A 16,480-nucleotide genomic window follows, 5' to 3' on the forward strand; every position below is an offset into this window, starting at 1 on the left:
GAAGTTTCTCCTCTCACACACCTGGTCTCCCTCAGATTCTCCAGGGCTGTCCTGGAAGCCACGCTGAGCAGGGGCTGTGACTCCCTATCTCCTGCCACTCTCTCTCTCAGTTTCAGCATCTACTCAGCGTCCTGCCCACCAGGGTGGTCCAATGGGAGCCTCACACATACACGGGACAGACACCTATGGCTGACATACTGGACTCAGTCTGTTATAGGACACATGGGGAGACTGCTTACTGCTGACCATTAACTTGGGTGAGTGGGCAGAGACATCCCAGAGCCTCCACTGAAACAGGGGGCAGGAGCCACATTTCCAGCCTTCACCTGCTCCCTGCTCCCCTTCCCTTGAGGATCTGGGGTCCCTCTCTGTCCACTCAGGGGGGGATTTCCTCCCTATGACTCGTGGATAGTCCTGATTACTGGGCCCACTCAGTGTCAGTCTCTCTTCTCCACTGTGGTTTCCTCTCTATTTGGGAACATTTCTCTTTCCTTCACGTGTCTGTGCCTACATACTTTAGAGCTGTTGCGAGTAGCTGGGCTTGGTATTCAGAGCAGACATGGTCTCGAGCAAGTCCAATCGTCTTGCCTTGGCCCTGGACATATTGATCCTCTCATGTCCCAGTCCACTCACGTCTTCATCTCATCTGGAAATGGAAGTCTCCCTCCCATGAACCAGATCCACTGACTCACAACCACTGTGGGGACTGGGATTTGTAGCAGCATTATCCAGAATCCCTCAGGGGGACTGAGGCAGAGACAGGACATTACCAGTCAAGGACACATGGACATTGGATGATGAGTATTTAAGTAAACATCTGCTTTAAGTAAAAATCAGGACTGTAACCCACATCAGTGTCCCCTGAAGCTTGAAGGCAGAACCACAGCATGAGGAGGAGACTTGAACCAGGAAATAAGGGGCACTGAGGGGGCAGGGATCACTCAGAGGCTTGTCCCCAGGAAGGTGGGTGGACTTTGTTGCTAAGAAGAAATGAGAAGTGGGTGAGGGTGGCTGCGATACAAAGAAAGCCTCACTCTGGGGCCTGGGAAAGGGGTGTGTGTCTTTCCCTCACTTCCCTGTGTCTGTCCTTTGTGCTCATTGTCACAATGACGCTCGCCTGAACTGCACAGTGAGGAGGAAACTGTGTCCCTGCTGATCTGAGCTCTTGCAGACACAGGGACCTCTGTGTTCCTGAAGCATCTCCAGGGCCTGGGTGACCACTGTCCATGGGGAGGACCCACAGAGAGGGGCTGTTATGTGGGTTAAGGGTGAAGGGATCTGGTGGTAAAGACTCTAACCTGAGAGGCTGTGCCCTGGGTCACCTCACCTGCAAGAGGCGTCTCAGGAGGCTGAGGGTCTATTCCTTTCTCCATCACAGGAATGAGAGCCAAACTCCTGGTGAGAACCTGATCCCTTCCTGAAGGACTGCTGACGTGACAACCTCGTGACAGGGGTGGCCAACCTCCTAGTCACCACACCCTGTGAGTCTGTCTACACTGAGGACACTGTAGTCTCTTCCTTTTGCACAGCTGGGTTCAGACAGGAGACACCATGTTCCCTACCCTCACGGCCCTGCTCTGCCTTGGTGAGATATGAGGGGGGAGGGGGGCCCTGCTCTGTCAGGACCCCAGGACTCAGGAAGCTCCTGGGGAGGACAGTTCTGCTCAGGATTCAGAACAAATCTCTGACAGGGACTCTCTTACAGGGCTGCGTGTGGGCCTGAGGACCCTTGTGCAGGCAGGTGAGTCTGTCCCCAGGGCTCCCAGGTGTCACTCCCCACTGGAGACCAGTCCTTGGAAAGGTGGGGATGAGGAACGCCAGTTCTGGTATCACAGATGGACATCAGAGATGTTTGGGGCTGAGAGCTGGGCACTGGGGGTAGGAAATATTCTGACTCAACCCCTCATTCCTTCCAGGGACCCTCCCCAAACCTACCCTCTGGGCTGAGCCAGGTTCTGTGATCCACTGGGGGAGCTCAGTAACCATTTGGTGTCAGGGGATTCTGGAGGCTAAGGAGTACCATCTGGATAAAGAGGGGATCTCAACGCACTGGGACAAACAGAAGCCAGTGGATCCCGGGGACAAGGCCAAGTTCTCTATCACACAGATGATAGAGCACACAGCAGGGAGATATGAGTGTTCCTATCTCAGCCCCACTGGCTGGTCAGAGCGCAGTGACCCCCTGGAGCTGGTGGTGACAGGTGAGGGGACAACCAAGGATCGCAGCCTCAGGCTCTGCCCTCAGGAAGGAGGATGCTCTCAGGGGCCTCTCCCTCACAGCCCAGCCCTGGCAGACATGAGGGAGGTATGAGCCCCATTTAACAAGCTACCTCCTTCTCTCCTAGGATTCTACAGCAAACCCATCCTCTCAGCCTTGCCCAGCCCTATTGTGACTTCAGGAGAGAGTGTGATTTTCAAGTGCCGCTCAGAGGAGGGATTCGGCAAATTTGTTCTGACTAAGGAAGGAGAAGACAGGCTGTCCTGGACCATGGACTCACAGCAACAGTCCAGTGGGCAGTTCCAGGCCCTGTTCTCTGTGGGCCCTGTGACACCCACCCATAGGTGGACATTCAGATGCTATGGCTCTAACAGGAATAGACCCCAGGTGTGGTCACCACCCAGTGATGCCCTGGAGCTCCTGGTCTCAGGTGAGGAACTCGCATTCTGGTCCAATCCATGGATTGAGTCTCCAGAGTTTCCTGGGGCTCTTGATGTGAGGGGAGCCCCATGTGAGAGGTGGGGTGAGGGGAGCACAGGGGTTTCTGGGCCACAGACAGAGAGTCAGGGGGACCTGGGGACAGTCCTGGAGGGTCCATGGGAGGAGCAGCCTTGTCACTCCTGTCTGGTCCCTGCAGGTGGCTCAGGGAAGCCCTCCCTCCTGACCCAGCAGGGTCCCATTGTGGCCTCTGGACAGAACCTGACCCTCCAATGTCGCTCTGACTTCGGCTATGACAGATTTGTTCTGTCCAAGGAAGGGGGACACGACCTCCCCCAGAGCCCTGTCCTGCAGCCCCAGGCTGTGCTCTCTCAGGGTGACTTCCCCCTGGACACTGGGACCAGCTCCCACGGGGGCCAGTACAGGTGCTATGGTGGATACAGCCTATCCTCTGAGTGGTCAGCCCCCAGTGACCCCCTGGACATCCTGGTGGCAGGTGAGGAGCCAGGGGGTTCAGTCAGGGATACAGTGTCTGCTCAGGCCCTCTGGGGGTCTTGAGTGGTTATTTCCAGGACCAGAGGTGTGGGGACCCGAGGGAGAGAAGGAGACAGCTCAGGGGATGGGAAGGGAGGGGGAGTCTCACAGAAAACAAAGACAGACAGAGAGGAGGGTCCTAAGAAAGGGGCCTGGTGACTCTCAGGTAAGAACTAGGTGGCAGCAGCCACTTACCCACCCCCCTCTCTCTAGGATGGCTCCCTGACAGACCCTCCCTCTCAGTGCAGCCGGGCCCCACAGTGGCCTCAGGAGAGAAGGTGACCCTGCTGTGTCAGTCACAGAGCCTGAGGGACACTTTCCTTCTGACCAAAGAGCGGGCAGCCGATCTCCCCCTGCGTCTGAGATCACAGTCTGGAGCTCAGCAGCACCAGGCAGAGTTCTCTCTGGGCCCTGTGACCTCAGCCCAGGGGGGGACCTACAGGTGTTACAGTGCAAACCACAACAGCCCCTACCTGCTGTCACAGCCCAGTGAGCCCCTGGAGCTCCTGATCTCAGGTGAGACCCCTGGCACTGTTCTCTCTGTGTTCACTCAGCTCAAGGCACAGTCCCTAGGAGATTTGGGGACAGAAATAAGTGAGGAATGCAGGAGGCTCCGCAGAGGGGAGTCTAGCCACTGAGAGATGGAGAGACACAGAGCCTCCCAACCCTGAGCCCCCTTTTCTGAATCTCAGCAGAAAGAAAAAGCAGGAGGGTGGAGTGAGAGGTGTGAGAAGTGAGGAGAAAGCTGATTAGGTTGAGCAGAGAGGACAGATCCCCTCCCCCACTCACCTCCTGCATCTTCATCTCAGAGTTGGAGGCCCTGGGGTCCCAGCCCCCACTGGACCCTGTTCCAGAGAGAGCAGCTTCACCTCCCCTGGGTGTCCAGATCTGCAGGCCCCTGTGCTGCCCTGGACCCTCCAGCACTCAGTGCTCACCTGAGAGTGAGGAGGGGCTATGCCAGGCTCAGGAGGAGCTGGGAGCTCCCACCCACACTGAGGGCTCCCCTGTCTCCTGTGTGGTTCTGGGGGCCCTTGTCTGTTCCTGCTCTTTTCCCAGGACTTTCTGTGCAGTGTGTCAGTATACAGAGTAACAGCTTAATTTACATTATATGGAGTCAATCCTCAAATGTTTATAATGCTATTCCTATTTTCATAGAGAAGACTAAATTCAGACATTTGTCGCAGGGAATTACTTCTTGTTATTATTAAGTTTTTGTATTACACACATTTCAAATGAGGTTTTAGTGAACTTCAGAAGCACTTTGATGGGTATTTGTGAAAGTGAGTAAATTTCCACCCAACTTTCAGATCTGCACATCTAATAATTTAATTTGTGTGTAAGCTGTTTGATTCCTTTATACAATCTGAATAGTAATAAGTACATGTAGGAAAGCTATTGCTTTGGGCATGTTTATTTTATAACCAGTACAGCTTCCTAAAATTCTCTCCCTTCAGTTTGTTTTTCAATTGATCTCACTGATACAATGAGAAAATTATAATAATGATGAGTGAAAGGTAAATTCACTTTTTCCAGACTGTACAGCTGTTTGTCTCACTACAGTTTCCACATGATAAAATGACCAAGTAAAATATTCCACAGCTTTACCTCTGAAAAACAGTTTTATTCAAAGCCCAAATTATTTCAAAGCAAACTCATTACAATGTCTGCATTTTACATTCAATGAACTATTGACCTTTTTTTCAATATGTTTTCTGATTTCCTTAGAGTTTTTTTAGCAACCGATACACTTTGCCTAAAAATTATCTTGCTTTCTGATTTATAACTACATGAGACATGTTACAAAGGTTTCCTGCTTTCAACCACTTGGATATTAATGCAAATGAATAACATTTATTGTCCATGTGCATTTTCCAAATGGTGTGAGCTGATATTGAGAATTTTGCATGGACCTTTGGAATTAGAATAGAAGGGAATCATTTTTTACATCTTGTTTTCAATATCAAAATGGAGAAGCAGATTCCCATAGTTGCCTAGTTTTGGTGCTTGCAAAAGACAATAATTTGGGGCAATTTCTCTGTTCCTGAAAGTGTGAATACCACAACTGTGGGCTTCCTTGGTTGGCAGGGTTGATAAGCAGTGCATGGAGGTTGTGTTTTGGGGTAAACATGACAGGATTAACCATCCATCCAATGAATCTTGCCAGAATTCCCAGAGTTTGTCTGAAAGGAGAGAGAAGATGATTGGCCTGCCCCTTCTGGGCCCCTGAATGACCTCTGACCCCATGTTCCAAGGCCCAAAGTCCCCATCCCCCTTCTCCTCTGCCCCCTCCCTACATCCCACAGAGGAGAAGTTATTCCCTATTGAAGACCAGACTAGACACTTCTGGGGACCTGCCTCCTTATGACCTTCTCTGGGCCTTGAGTCCTAGACTAAGCACAGAACAACCAGCTCTAAATTTTTCCTGAACTGAGACCATTTTTTTTCCCTGATCCTGAGCTTTTGTGCACAGCTCACTCTTGTCATGGCAGCTGGGAGCCAGAGCTGGATCAAACATCCCACGGATGCTGACATCAAGGGGAGGGGAGAGCCTCGGGGGACACCAGAGTCTTGGAGATTTGGGGGTTCCTGATGATGCTGACCTTTGTTTCCACATTTTCCAGCCTCCCAACCCCAAGACTACACAGTGGAGAATCACATCTGCATGGCCACAGCTGTGCTGGTCCTCGTGGTCCTTGGGGTGCTGCTGTTTCAGGCTCGAGACAGTGAGAGAATGGCCCAGGCTGCAGCCAGGACATGAACACAGAGGGGACAGAGCACCGTTCAGAGTGGGGGGAACGTGAAGCCCATCTGATGACCCAGGAGGTGGGGAAGGACAGTCTGGACCACAGGTGGGAAACTGTCTGCTGATGTTTCTAGGGGAGTAGACATGGCAGAAGAGGTTTGGGGACAGGAAACGTGAGCCATGTTCCTGTGGAGACACCACCTCCTTCCCACTGTGGGGCTGTCCCTCCTTATCCTCACTGACTCCACTTAACTGTCCCTCTGTTCTCATCCCTGTGACCTGAGGGGCTGCCCCACATGGCTGGTTTGGGTTCACATCTACACACCCCCTCATGATGGATCCCACTCATTTAAACAAAACCTGCTGTCTTCATAACCCGGAGGCTTTTTTAAACCATAAAAACAAAGTACCAACACCTGTCACCTGGTGGGTGAATGTCAACATTCTGCAGCTAAATGATAGAAGCCAGAGAGAAAAGATCACATTTTCTGTGACTGCGTTTGTACGAAGTGTCCAGGAGGAGGAAACCCACAGAGACAGGAGTCAGGTGGGCTTGGCCTGGGGCTGACGAGGTGGAGGGATGGGAGACTGACAGTTTGTGCTATATGGGTGAGGTGTAAAACAAATTTCTTATTAAAACCAGATAAAATTGTGGTTCAGACACTGTGTATATGGGATTCTAGCAAATTCTATATTTGAAAATGCTCCATTGTATGTTACATGAATTTATGCCATTAGAAAGAAATATAACAAAAGGGCCATGGTTCCCTGTGGATCCTTATTACTGTAGAAGTGGCCCCACATCCCCAGGCAGTTTCATGGGAGGCAGGACTCCCACCAGGTCCAAGATGCCCTCAGTGTTTAGTGCTCAGCCTTAACCCCTGGTGGGATTCCCACCTTCACTCCTGAGTGTGGTGAGTCCCAGGACAAGCATCATCCTTCCTGTCTCCTCTCAGTCTGGACTCACCTACCATTCAACCAAGGATGCCCTGTAGCTCCTGATGCCCCCTGATGGCTAGAGGGGGATACATATGCTGCATCCAAGTAGCCCTTCCACCCACAACTCTCTCAAGCCCATGTCTTAATCAGGCCCAGAAATGACACAGATGGAGCCTCTTCATGTCTCAGGCTCCACTGATTCTCAAAACACCTGTGAGACCTGAGCTTCCACCCTTGTCTGCAGTGAGGGAAAAGGGAGAGCGGAGGTTTCTGGCTCAGAACTATCAATAATGCTTCCCCTTGTCTTAGGTGAAAACCTGTGAATTGTCTGCAACTGGTGCTTCTGCCCAGCACATGGAGACAGAGTGACCAGTGTCAGATGCAGGGTTACTTCTCACAGAGAAGGGCAGTGAGGAGGCAGACATGCTCAGAGGTCTGGATGGGAGGGATGGAGAGAAGGTCTCCTGCTCACAGAGATGAGGAAGTCAGAGAGAGGAAGTGACAGGGAGAGACCAAACCACACTCCAGGTCAGGACAGTGGGTGGCTCTTGCAGTGGGTCAAGTGACCATGTTGTATTTCACTCCCCAAGCCTCCAGCCCCTCAGTGGATGGTCAGTCCTAGGACAGTACCATTGGCTCCTCAGACCACCCAGGCAGAGATCAGACAAACCCTCAGCTCTTCCTTCTCTTCCTACCACATGATAAGCACACCTACAACTCTGACCCTGAGCCTCTCTTTCTGAGACCCAGTTCCCCTCCACAGTCACACTAAGGTGAAGACCCAGGACATCATGTGGGTACAACCTCATCAGCTGCCTCTCTGGCCTCCTGAGAACCCTCCTTCCCAGCTGAGGGTTTTACTCTGATGCACCTGAACTTACCTGTCATTGACCCTCCCTGTACAAAGCCTTTCTGCAGGTCTCCTCCTTGCTCCAGAACATCCAAGTGGGTCCACCTGACCCTCCATGTTGTTGGGGATCAGGGTGTGCTAAACTCTCCATCCCAAGCAGAGACAACTGGTCCTACAAACAGACCCTTCCCAGTGCCCACCTCCCCTCCCCAGACTCACACACCTGGGTCATGGACACACCGGGCTTGTCATGGGCACCCCCTGAGCCAGTCTGCTCTGTGCAGACTCCACTGCACACCTCCTAGACCAAGACACACAAAGAAGTCTTCCAGCACTTCTCACTCAACTCTACACACACTTTTGTGATAGGGATTGCTTAAGATTTCATAAGAAAGCCTCACAAACCACTTAGAATGCTGATTAACTCATCAAGGGGTATCCTATGGTGTTGGAGTTTTATCACTGTTTATTATCCACAAATCTTACTACAGTCTAGTCCCACATAGTGGTATCATCTGAAAATACCCATCTGCTCACATGGTTTTTTACTGAGTTCTTTTCTGTAACTTTAAAGATCAAACCCAATAGTGCGTGCAGGGAGCAGAGGCCCTGTGTGACCAGGACACCATACAATTTGGTGACTCATGGCTCTTAGAATAATCACCCTCTTTCTGGTCCATGGTGATGTCCTCTCACCCCCCTGGGCTGGTCCTGTGCTGGACAGGACACCTGATCAGTAAACATCAGCCTGATGCCAGAATGGAGAAAGGCTGGAAGAAACTTTGCATTTACATTGTCTCAGGAAAAGGAAGTGAATTGCTCATGGTAACATGGGCTGTAAATCAGGCAGAGTCAGAAGTTTGACAGGAACTGGGCTGCTCCTGAGTCCTGCCCGGCATCCTCTGCCCTCATATTCTGGGAAAGGAGTCACCCTCTGGACTTGGGCATCACATGAGGTGGAGGCAGCACCTTTGGGGTCTGCTGAGACTGAGATCTGGTCTGAAAGGTGCCAGAACCTGCTGTCTCCTCCACCACCCCTCAGGGAGGGCAGGTTGCAGGTAAGGAAGAAACTGTGACTTGTCACAGAGAGCCTGGACCTTGATACAGCCTGTGTGTCTGTCTGCCCTGCAGGGCTCAGGGACATTTTATGTCATATGCACCCCTGGGAACCCTAGCAGACAGTGTTATGACCCTGACCTTCATTGCTCTTCGCAGTCTTGGTGAGTTCTGGGGAAAAATGGAAGTTAGGCTCTTCTGCACTCCCGGATCTAGGACTCAGGAGGGTCAGAGGGGGCAGAAATTCTAAGGAGAGAAGACATCAGCTCAGCAGGGGCCCAGACCAGGCCAGGACCTTCTGTGTGTGGGTGAAGGATAATCTCACAGGGACTCTCTTCCAGGGCTGTGTCGGGGCCCTTGGGACCAGATCCAGGCAGGTGAGTCCTCCCCCAGACCTCCTGCTTGATCACGATGATGCCCCTGGGCAGCCGGGGGACACACAGTGGGTCTGGCTGATGGTAACCAGTGTGGGAGGGTCCTTGGAGTCACAACTGGGGAACAGAGGGGACAAGGACAGCCCCTGAAACTGTTGGTCTGATTCCTTCCCAGGAGTTCTCCCCAAACCCTCCATCTGGGCTGACCCAGGCCCCAGGGTCAGACAGGGGGGCCCTGTGACCATCGGGTGTCAGGGGTCTCTACAGGCAGATGGCTACATTTTCTATGAAAACAAGGTTTCTTTGCCCTCGGATAAGAGAATCTCACAGGACTCCAGCAATAAGACCTGGTATATCATTCGGTACATGACCTCTGAGCAAACAGGGCTATACCAGAGTGCAAATAGCACTGGGGACATGCTGTCTTAGAGGAGTGATATGCTGCTCCTGGTGGTGACAGGTAAGGGGGAAACCAGGTCTCCTCTGCACTGTGGGCTCCTGTCAGAGGCTGAAGGGGTCAGAGTGTGGCTTTAGGGGGGTCTCACCCCTCATAGGACACACCTGGTGAATGTGGAGTGATGGTCTCCTTTAACTCAGATCCTCCTTCTCCCTCAGGAGTGGACAGCACACCCTCCCTCTCAGCCCATCCAGACCCAGTGGTTGACTCAGGAGGGAACGTGTCCCTCTTGTGCAGCTCACAGTCCACACAGGGCCTTTTCCTCCTGCTGATGGAGAGAGGTGCTCAGCAGCCCTAACGCAGGAATTTGGAATGGAATTCCAATGCTAGGAGGTGGCAGGCTGTCTTCCTGTGGGCCCTGTGAGCTCCTCCCATGGGGGACCTACAGATGCTATGGTTTTGCCAGCTACAACCCCAATGTGTGGTCACACCTGAGTGCCCCTCTACGCCTCGAGGTCACGGGTGAGGTGGCCCATACTTGGCTACAATTTTTTCCTGGGCCCCAAATTTCTGATATAAACCTGCCTAGTAAAGCCCTGGGGGTTGTGGGGTCACTGACAGGGGTTTACTGGGGACAGAACCAGAGGGAGGAGACTTAGGGAGGGACAAGTGAGAGCTCTCCCTGCAGCCCCAGTGGGCAGTGGGTATGTGTGTCACCTGAGTGACAATGACCTTCTCCCCAGGTGTGTACAGGGAGCCCTCCCTCTCAGCCCAGCCAGGCCCCCTGCTGCTGCCTGGAGACAGCCTGACCCTCCAGTGTCACTCAGAGCCTGGCTTTGGCAGATTTTCTCTGACCAAGGATGAGGGGAAGACACACCCCCAGCATCTCCATGTGCAGCACAGCCCCAACTTCACTCGGGGCCCTGTGTACCTTGCCGACAGGGGCCAGTACAGGTGCTACAGTGGACACAACCTTTCCTATGTGTGGTCGGCCCCCAGTGCCTCCATGGACATCCTGATTGCAGGTGAGGAGCCCTGCCCTGCCCCTGTCCTGACTGTGTTCCTTGGGGCTCTGGCCCGGGGTCACCTTGGTGGTGATGGGATCCAGAATAGGGTCCTGAAATAGAGGCTGAGAGGACTGAAGTTTTGGACAGGGATGGAGGGATGGGCATAGGGATAAAAGTTGCCCACCAGAGGGACTGGGAGGAGCTGACAGGGGTCACAGACAGTGTCCCTGGGGAAGGACATGGTCCCTCAGCTCAGGGTCAAGGGCATGGGGGGAGAGGTTACTCTGCACATCACAGCCCTCCTCTCCCCAGGAATGGACAGGAAACCCTTCCTCTTGGTCCAGCCAGGGCCCTCTGTGCCCTGGGGAGTAAATGTGACCCTGCAGTGTTGATCTGAAGACAGGGCTGACAACTTCCACCTGCACAGGGAGGGGTCCCTGGATCCTCCCCAGCAGCTTCATCTGCAGGACATGGCTGCCCTCTTTCAGGCCAACCTCACCATCAGCCCTGTAACCTTGGGCCACAACGGGACCTACAGGTGCTACAGCTCAAACAGCTCCTCCCCCTTCCAGATGTCAAAGCCCAGTGACCCCCTGGAGCTCCTGGTCTCAGGTGAGGATCCCCTCCCCACCCCTGTGTCCTCGTGGTCAGTTTAGGACCCTGTCCCCATGGGACCTTTAGGCTGCATATGGAGTGAGGGGGTCAGCAAAGGAGGGTTAGCATGAGGGGACTCTCACCTCCCAGAGGGATAGAAAAGCATAGCTAACCCACCCCTGCCTCATCCTCATCATTACATCTGAGGCTCAGACAGTTTCCAGGGGCCCAGGGAGGCTGGAGATGCCTTGGTCTGAGCAAAGGGAGGAGAGGCCAAAGACACCCATCCTGATCCCTTCCTTTTTGAGTGTCCATGGCCTCACCCAGACCCCAGGGCGAGCATGGTGATTAGCAGAGTACTTGCTTCCAAAGAGAACCAGATCCCCTACTCTTGCACACTTGTATCCCAGGGAGCCTTGGGACCAGACAGTGATGCTTGGGGGGATCATGGGGCCCTCAGGCATGTGAGGTTGAAAGGTGACAGGTCCTTTGGTCATGGGGGAGGGAGATGCTGTGGTCCTACTTAGGGGAGGGGCACCAGGCTCAAGTGGGGAGAAAGCAGCTCCCACCCCTCATCCTTATTTTGACCACCAGGAGGCTCTTAGGATCCCTCCATCTCCCCCATGAGACAAGACCATAGAGCTATGTGAGGGTCTGTGTGGGGAGGTGGAGGGTGTGTCCAGGGGGACAGAGGCTGAGTCCTGTGTAAGTTCAGGCTCCTCTGGAGGCTCTGACTTGAACATGCCCTTCCCCTCTCTGTGCCTCAGTGTCTCCAAGTGGAAAAGGGGAGAATTGTGGCCCAGAGCTTAGATTGTCTTTCAGTCTGACTCTTACTTCCTGGGAGGGGGCCTCACAAGGAAGCCCCCCAGTACATGATGTTATGGGGACTGTCCCCTCTATAGCAGTGATGATGAAAACATACAAAGAGGGACACAAAGGAAAAGGGTCTGAGACAACCAGGTCCTTTCTGTTAGCTCAGAATCAGCTCAGAGGAGGGAATAAGGGCTGGAGTCAGACCTGGTCCAGGTCCAGGCTCTGCTGCTCCTGCTGTGGGGCCCACGGTCCCTACTCTTCTCTGAAAGTTGGGTTCATGTCTGTCCATCCCTGGTCCCCTCCTGCTCACAGGCCTGCGGTGACATTAGGTGACATAAGGGGCCTCACAGAGCTCAGGAAAGCAGACCATCCAAGGGGGCATCAGGTTCCCCACACACCAAACACCCCTCTCGTGTTCCTGCTGTGCTAAGGGCAGGTAATAAGGAAGGACTCTCAGGTCCAGGTGAGATAGGACAGGCCCTTGCAGATGAGGAGCCCAGAGCTCAGAGCTGGTGTCCATCTGGGGCAGCAGAAGGACAGCTAAGGAGACCCATATCCTGGGGTCCAGTCCCAGTCCTGTCCTGGACAGGCTAGGTGACCTGGGGCATGTGGCTAACCTCTCTGAGATGCAGTGGACTGAGTGGAGGGTTACCCATTCCTGGTACACAAGGGTTGAGGAGTTAGAAGAAATAAACAACAGAGCCCAGCATGTGCTTTGCACAGAGCACGTGCTCATTAAATGGCACCTTTGGCTCATTCATGACATCACTCTAGCCCAAGGTCTCCAATGGTACTGGAACGTGCTGATTGGGGTCTCAGTGGCCCTCACCCTGTTGCTCTTCCTCATCCTCTTTCTCCTCCTTAGACTCTGGCGTCAGAGCAAAGTCAGGACATTGGGTGAGTAGAAAATGGGTGACTGGGTCACAGGAGAGAGGGGCTCAGAGCACATGTTGCAAGAAAATAAATAGGTTGGGAAGGGCAGCTGAGAAACAGATTTCTCCAGAATCTCCAATCAGAAAATCTAGAATGAAAATACTCACCATCAGCACAGATGTGCAAAGTGAGGTGGTCTTTCATCATTTTCAGTCTCCTGAAACATGACATGTACACACAAGCATGTTAGGGTTTCCTTCTTTCCTCTGGAGTCCCATGGGGAGGAGGAAGAGGGGTCATCCCGACCCTCCCAATGCTGAGAGTGTTGCTTTTGACCAGCCTAGAGAAAGACTGATATCTGACCTCCTGCAGGGGCCACAGACCTGGAGTCCAAGGACAGGGACCTGCAGACCAGGTAACTCCTGCCCCAAAGGCCCCAACCCCCACCCCAACAGGACTCACTCTCCCCCTAACACCCCTTCTCTTTCCCCAGATCCAAACCACCTGCAGACACCCAAGAAGAGCCCCTCTGTGAGAGGAAGGGACAGCTGCTCTGGGGAGGGGACACAAGGATTTCAGGAGGCTATGGGGGAGGGGACAGCTTGGAAGGGTGTGGAGTCAAGGATCAGAGGGACTGAAATCCACACAGCCCAAACCAGCTTCCTGCCTCACCCCTGGGTTAGTGGCCCAACTGGGAGCAGGCAGGTCTGCAGCCCTGAGATCGCAGGGACCATGACAGGAGACACACCCTGTTCTGGCCCCACAGACGTTGTCATGAAGGAACCACAACCTGGGGAGGACATGGAGCTGGACCCTCAGGTGAGATCCTGGCTCCTGTCCAGGCTTCCAAGGACCTTCCTGTTGCCCAGTTTACTCCAGTTGCCACTCCCTGTCCTCACCTCCCCTGGTTCTCAGTAGCGTCCACATCGATCTGTCCTTCTGGGCACCATGTCGTCCTGCTGTGACTCACTCCCACAGCTTTCTTTTGTTCTCATGATCCTTCCTGAGTGGTCCCCTGTGCTGGCTCCTCAACTTCTGTCCCTGTGTAGCCCCAGGTCTCAGGAGGAGGCATGAATGACTGAATGACCTGCAGGTCCCAGGGTCCCATCACTCATTCACCCAGCAGCTGTGACAGGAGCTCATTGGTTACCAGCTCCATGTCAGTGCCCCAGTGCAGCCCTGAGCAGCCTGTCCCCACCCTCCTCCAGCTCCCCTGTGGGTGAGGGAGACACCTGGAAACAGGCAAATACCATCCTGTAGAGCCAAGTGCTGTGAAGGGGAATGAAGCAAGAGCAGGGGGTGGAGTGTGCAGTGAGGGGACAGAACAGAGAAAACAGCAGGTGCAGGGGCCTGAGGCAGGACCTGCTGCTTCAGCCAGATGAGCCCTGTGGCTGGAGCCGAAAGAGCAAGAGACAGAGTGTTAGGTTAACGGTCAGATCCATAGAAGCACCAGGAATCCCAAGGCTCAGGGAGTCCCTGCAGACTCCACCAGGAGAGTGACCTCATCTGATCTGAAGTTTAACTTGTCAGTCTGACACCGCATGGACTCATGATGGGAGGATTTCAACTGTGGGGTCAAGGATACACTGGTTCTGTCTCACTGTCTCTCTGCAGCAGAACAAGACCCATGATGACTCCGAGGGAGAGACATACGCCCAGGTGACCCTCTCACCATCAAAGCTCAGGCAAGGAATGGCCTCCTCACCTTCCGCCCTATCAGAGGAATTGCTGGACATGAAGGAGAGACAAGCAGAAGAGGACACACACATGGACAGTCAGGTGGGTCCCATCCTTTCCAGACCTCAGGCTTCCCCAACCCCAACCAGGTTTCACCCCTCTCACTGTCCCCCTGCTCCAGGCTGCTGCCTCTGCTGCCCCCCAGGATGTGACCTACGCCCAGCTGACCCACTTGGCCATGAGACAGGAGGCAAGTGCACCCTCTTCCTCCCCATCAGAGGAGCCCCCAGATGAGTCCAGTGTGTATGCTGCTGTGGCTGTCCACTAGCTGAGGAAGGATCCAGACCCCACACTCTAGGGAGGGGGCCTGAAGGGACCCCAGAAGGCACAGGAGCTGTCTGAAAGGACACTCACTAGTGGCCCCAGCCTGCCTGGGGACCTGACATGGACCCCAGCAGCTTCTGGGACCCTCTGGGAGTCCCCTTATTTGGCAACCACAGATAAGTACTATCTCTATACTTTGGAATCCAAGCAACAGACTTATTAAGAATCAATGTGTAAATTTAAAACCAAAATGGAAGGGACAGAATGCTTTCAATGAATGATCATGTAAATGTTATACATTAGTCCTATGAAATGGAACATTAGCAACCATGAATGAACATCTTAGAGAAGAAAAAGGTGAAGACATAGAAACCACCTAAATGTCCTTCCACACATGCTGAGATGAAGGTGTGGCACCTGTGTGATGGAGTGTCGCTCAGCCACAGAGATGAAATCCTGTCAGTGTAGCCACACAGAGGCATCATGAGTATGTCATGCTACATGGAGTAAGTCAGACCCCACAGCACAAGGACCATACAACTTCACTCATATGGGGGTGAGATGTGAAACTCTGCACTGTCATATGTATTAACTATATGGAACTTGTAATAAAAATTTTCCTGCAATGTGAATATGGATTCCAAAAAGCTTTATTTGCAAATGCTTCTGAACATATATGCATGTATGAAACACACACACCCATGCACACACATAGGGGCATACACAGACATACAGAGAGCAACACATAAAAAAGAAAACAAACTCATAGAGATAGACATCAAAAAACTGGTCACTGGAGGGGAAGGGTGTTGGCAGGGGGGAGATGAAAAAGTGAAGGGTGTTAAGTGTGCAGTGACAGAAGGAGACGAGCCTTTGAGTGGTGGGGACACAATGAAGTATATAGGTGATATACTACACCAAAGATTTACAAAAAATTACAAAAAGAATGGCAAAGTATTCCCAATGAGGGTAGAAGGTGGAAAATCATAACAGTAAGAGCAGCTACTGAGGAAAAATCAGGAAGGCCAAAAAATTTTCATTCTTGCAAACATTAATCACATTTCTAAGGTCTAGGACACTGGGCACAGAACAAAGAGAGAAGCCTCTTGTCACCCCTATCAGGACAGCATCTCACAGCCTTCCTTTCAAATACATAACAGAACACTGTGAAACGCATACCCCTGAGACATAAATAAGAGTGCTGTGCTTTACTGCCCTATAATAAAAAGGTCATGAATTTTCACAAGAACACTACTAACATTTTCACACCAACATAATAAAAAAATGTAGATGAAATCCACAAAAAATACAATTTACTGAAAATGACAGACATAGAATAAATAGAAACTCTGAACTGTTCTACATGAAACATTTTGACCTTGTACTTCAAACTTTTCCCACAAAATGAATGTGGAGTCTGGGAAAACTCACTGATAAAATCTTCCAAATGCTTTTGTATGCAAAAGCACTCTCACACACACACACACACACACACACACAAACACACACTCAGATAAACAAACATACACACAACAGCCTTACACGCATTTCTCTTGCAACAGAGAAGAAAGGCACATCCCACAACAGAGTTTATCAGGCCAGAAATAAATTGATGATGAAACCAAACGACGGAGCTACAAAGA

The 16,480-nt window shown here is 52.3% G+C and overlaps 1 protein-coding gene and 1 pseudogene across 1 annotated transcript; both read left to right on the forward strand.

Moving 5' to 3' along the window:
* The first annotated feature begins 1,535 nt into the window (after positions 1-1,535).
* Positions 1,536-6,341, forward strand: LOC123815498 (leukocyte immunoglobulin-like receptor subfamily A member 6). Its single transcript, XM_045833764.1, has 7 exons — positions 1,536-1,585; positions 1,706-1,741; positions 1,917-2,201; positions 2,346-2,648; positions 2,856-3,152; positions 3,404-3,706; positions 5,812-6,341. The coding sequence occupies exons 1-7, from the start codon at positions 1,552-1,554 to the stop codon at positions 5,946-5,948; spliced, it is 1,395 nt and encodes a 464-aa protein (XP_045689720.1). The 5' UTR covers positions 1,536-1,551; the 3' UTR covers positions 5,949-6,341.
* A 3,249-nt stretch (positions 6,342-9,590) lies between these two features.
* Positions 9,591-14,841, forward strand: LOC123815504 (annotated as a pseudogene).
* Positions 14,842-16,480: the final 1,639 nt, after the last annotated feature.

This window comes from Phyllostomus hastatus, unplaced genomic scaffold, assembly GCF_019186645.2.
Source record: "Phyllostomus hastatus isolate PE091 unplaced genomic scaffold, TTU_PhHast_1.1 phas_contig_181, whole genome shotgun sequence".
NCBI lineage: Eukaryota > Metazoa > Chordata > Mammalia > Chiroptera > Phyllostomidae > Phyllostomus > Phyllostomus hastatus.

Bases quoted from the DNA above. Each gene is read 5' to 3' on its own strand.
- LOC123815498 (XM_045833764.1), top strand. From the start codon at position 1,552: ATGTTCCCTACCCTCACGGCCCTGCTCTGCCTTG. The intron at 1,742-1,916 runs GTGAGTCTGTCC...CATTCCTTCCAG, and splicing joins GAGGACCCTTGTGCAGGCAG to GGACCCTCCCCAAACCTACC. The intron at 3,153-3,403 runs GTGAGGAGCCAG...CCCTCTCTCTAG, and splicing joins CCTGGACATCCTGGTGGCAG to GATGGCTCCCTGACAGACCC.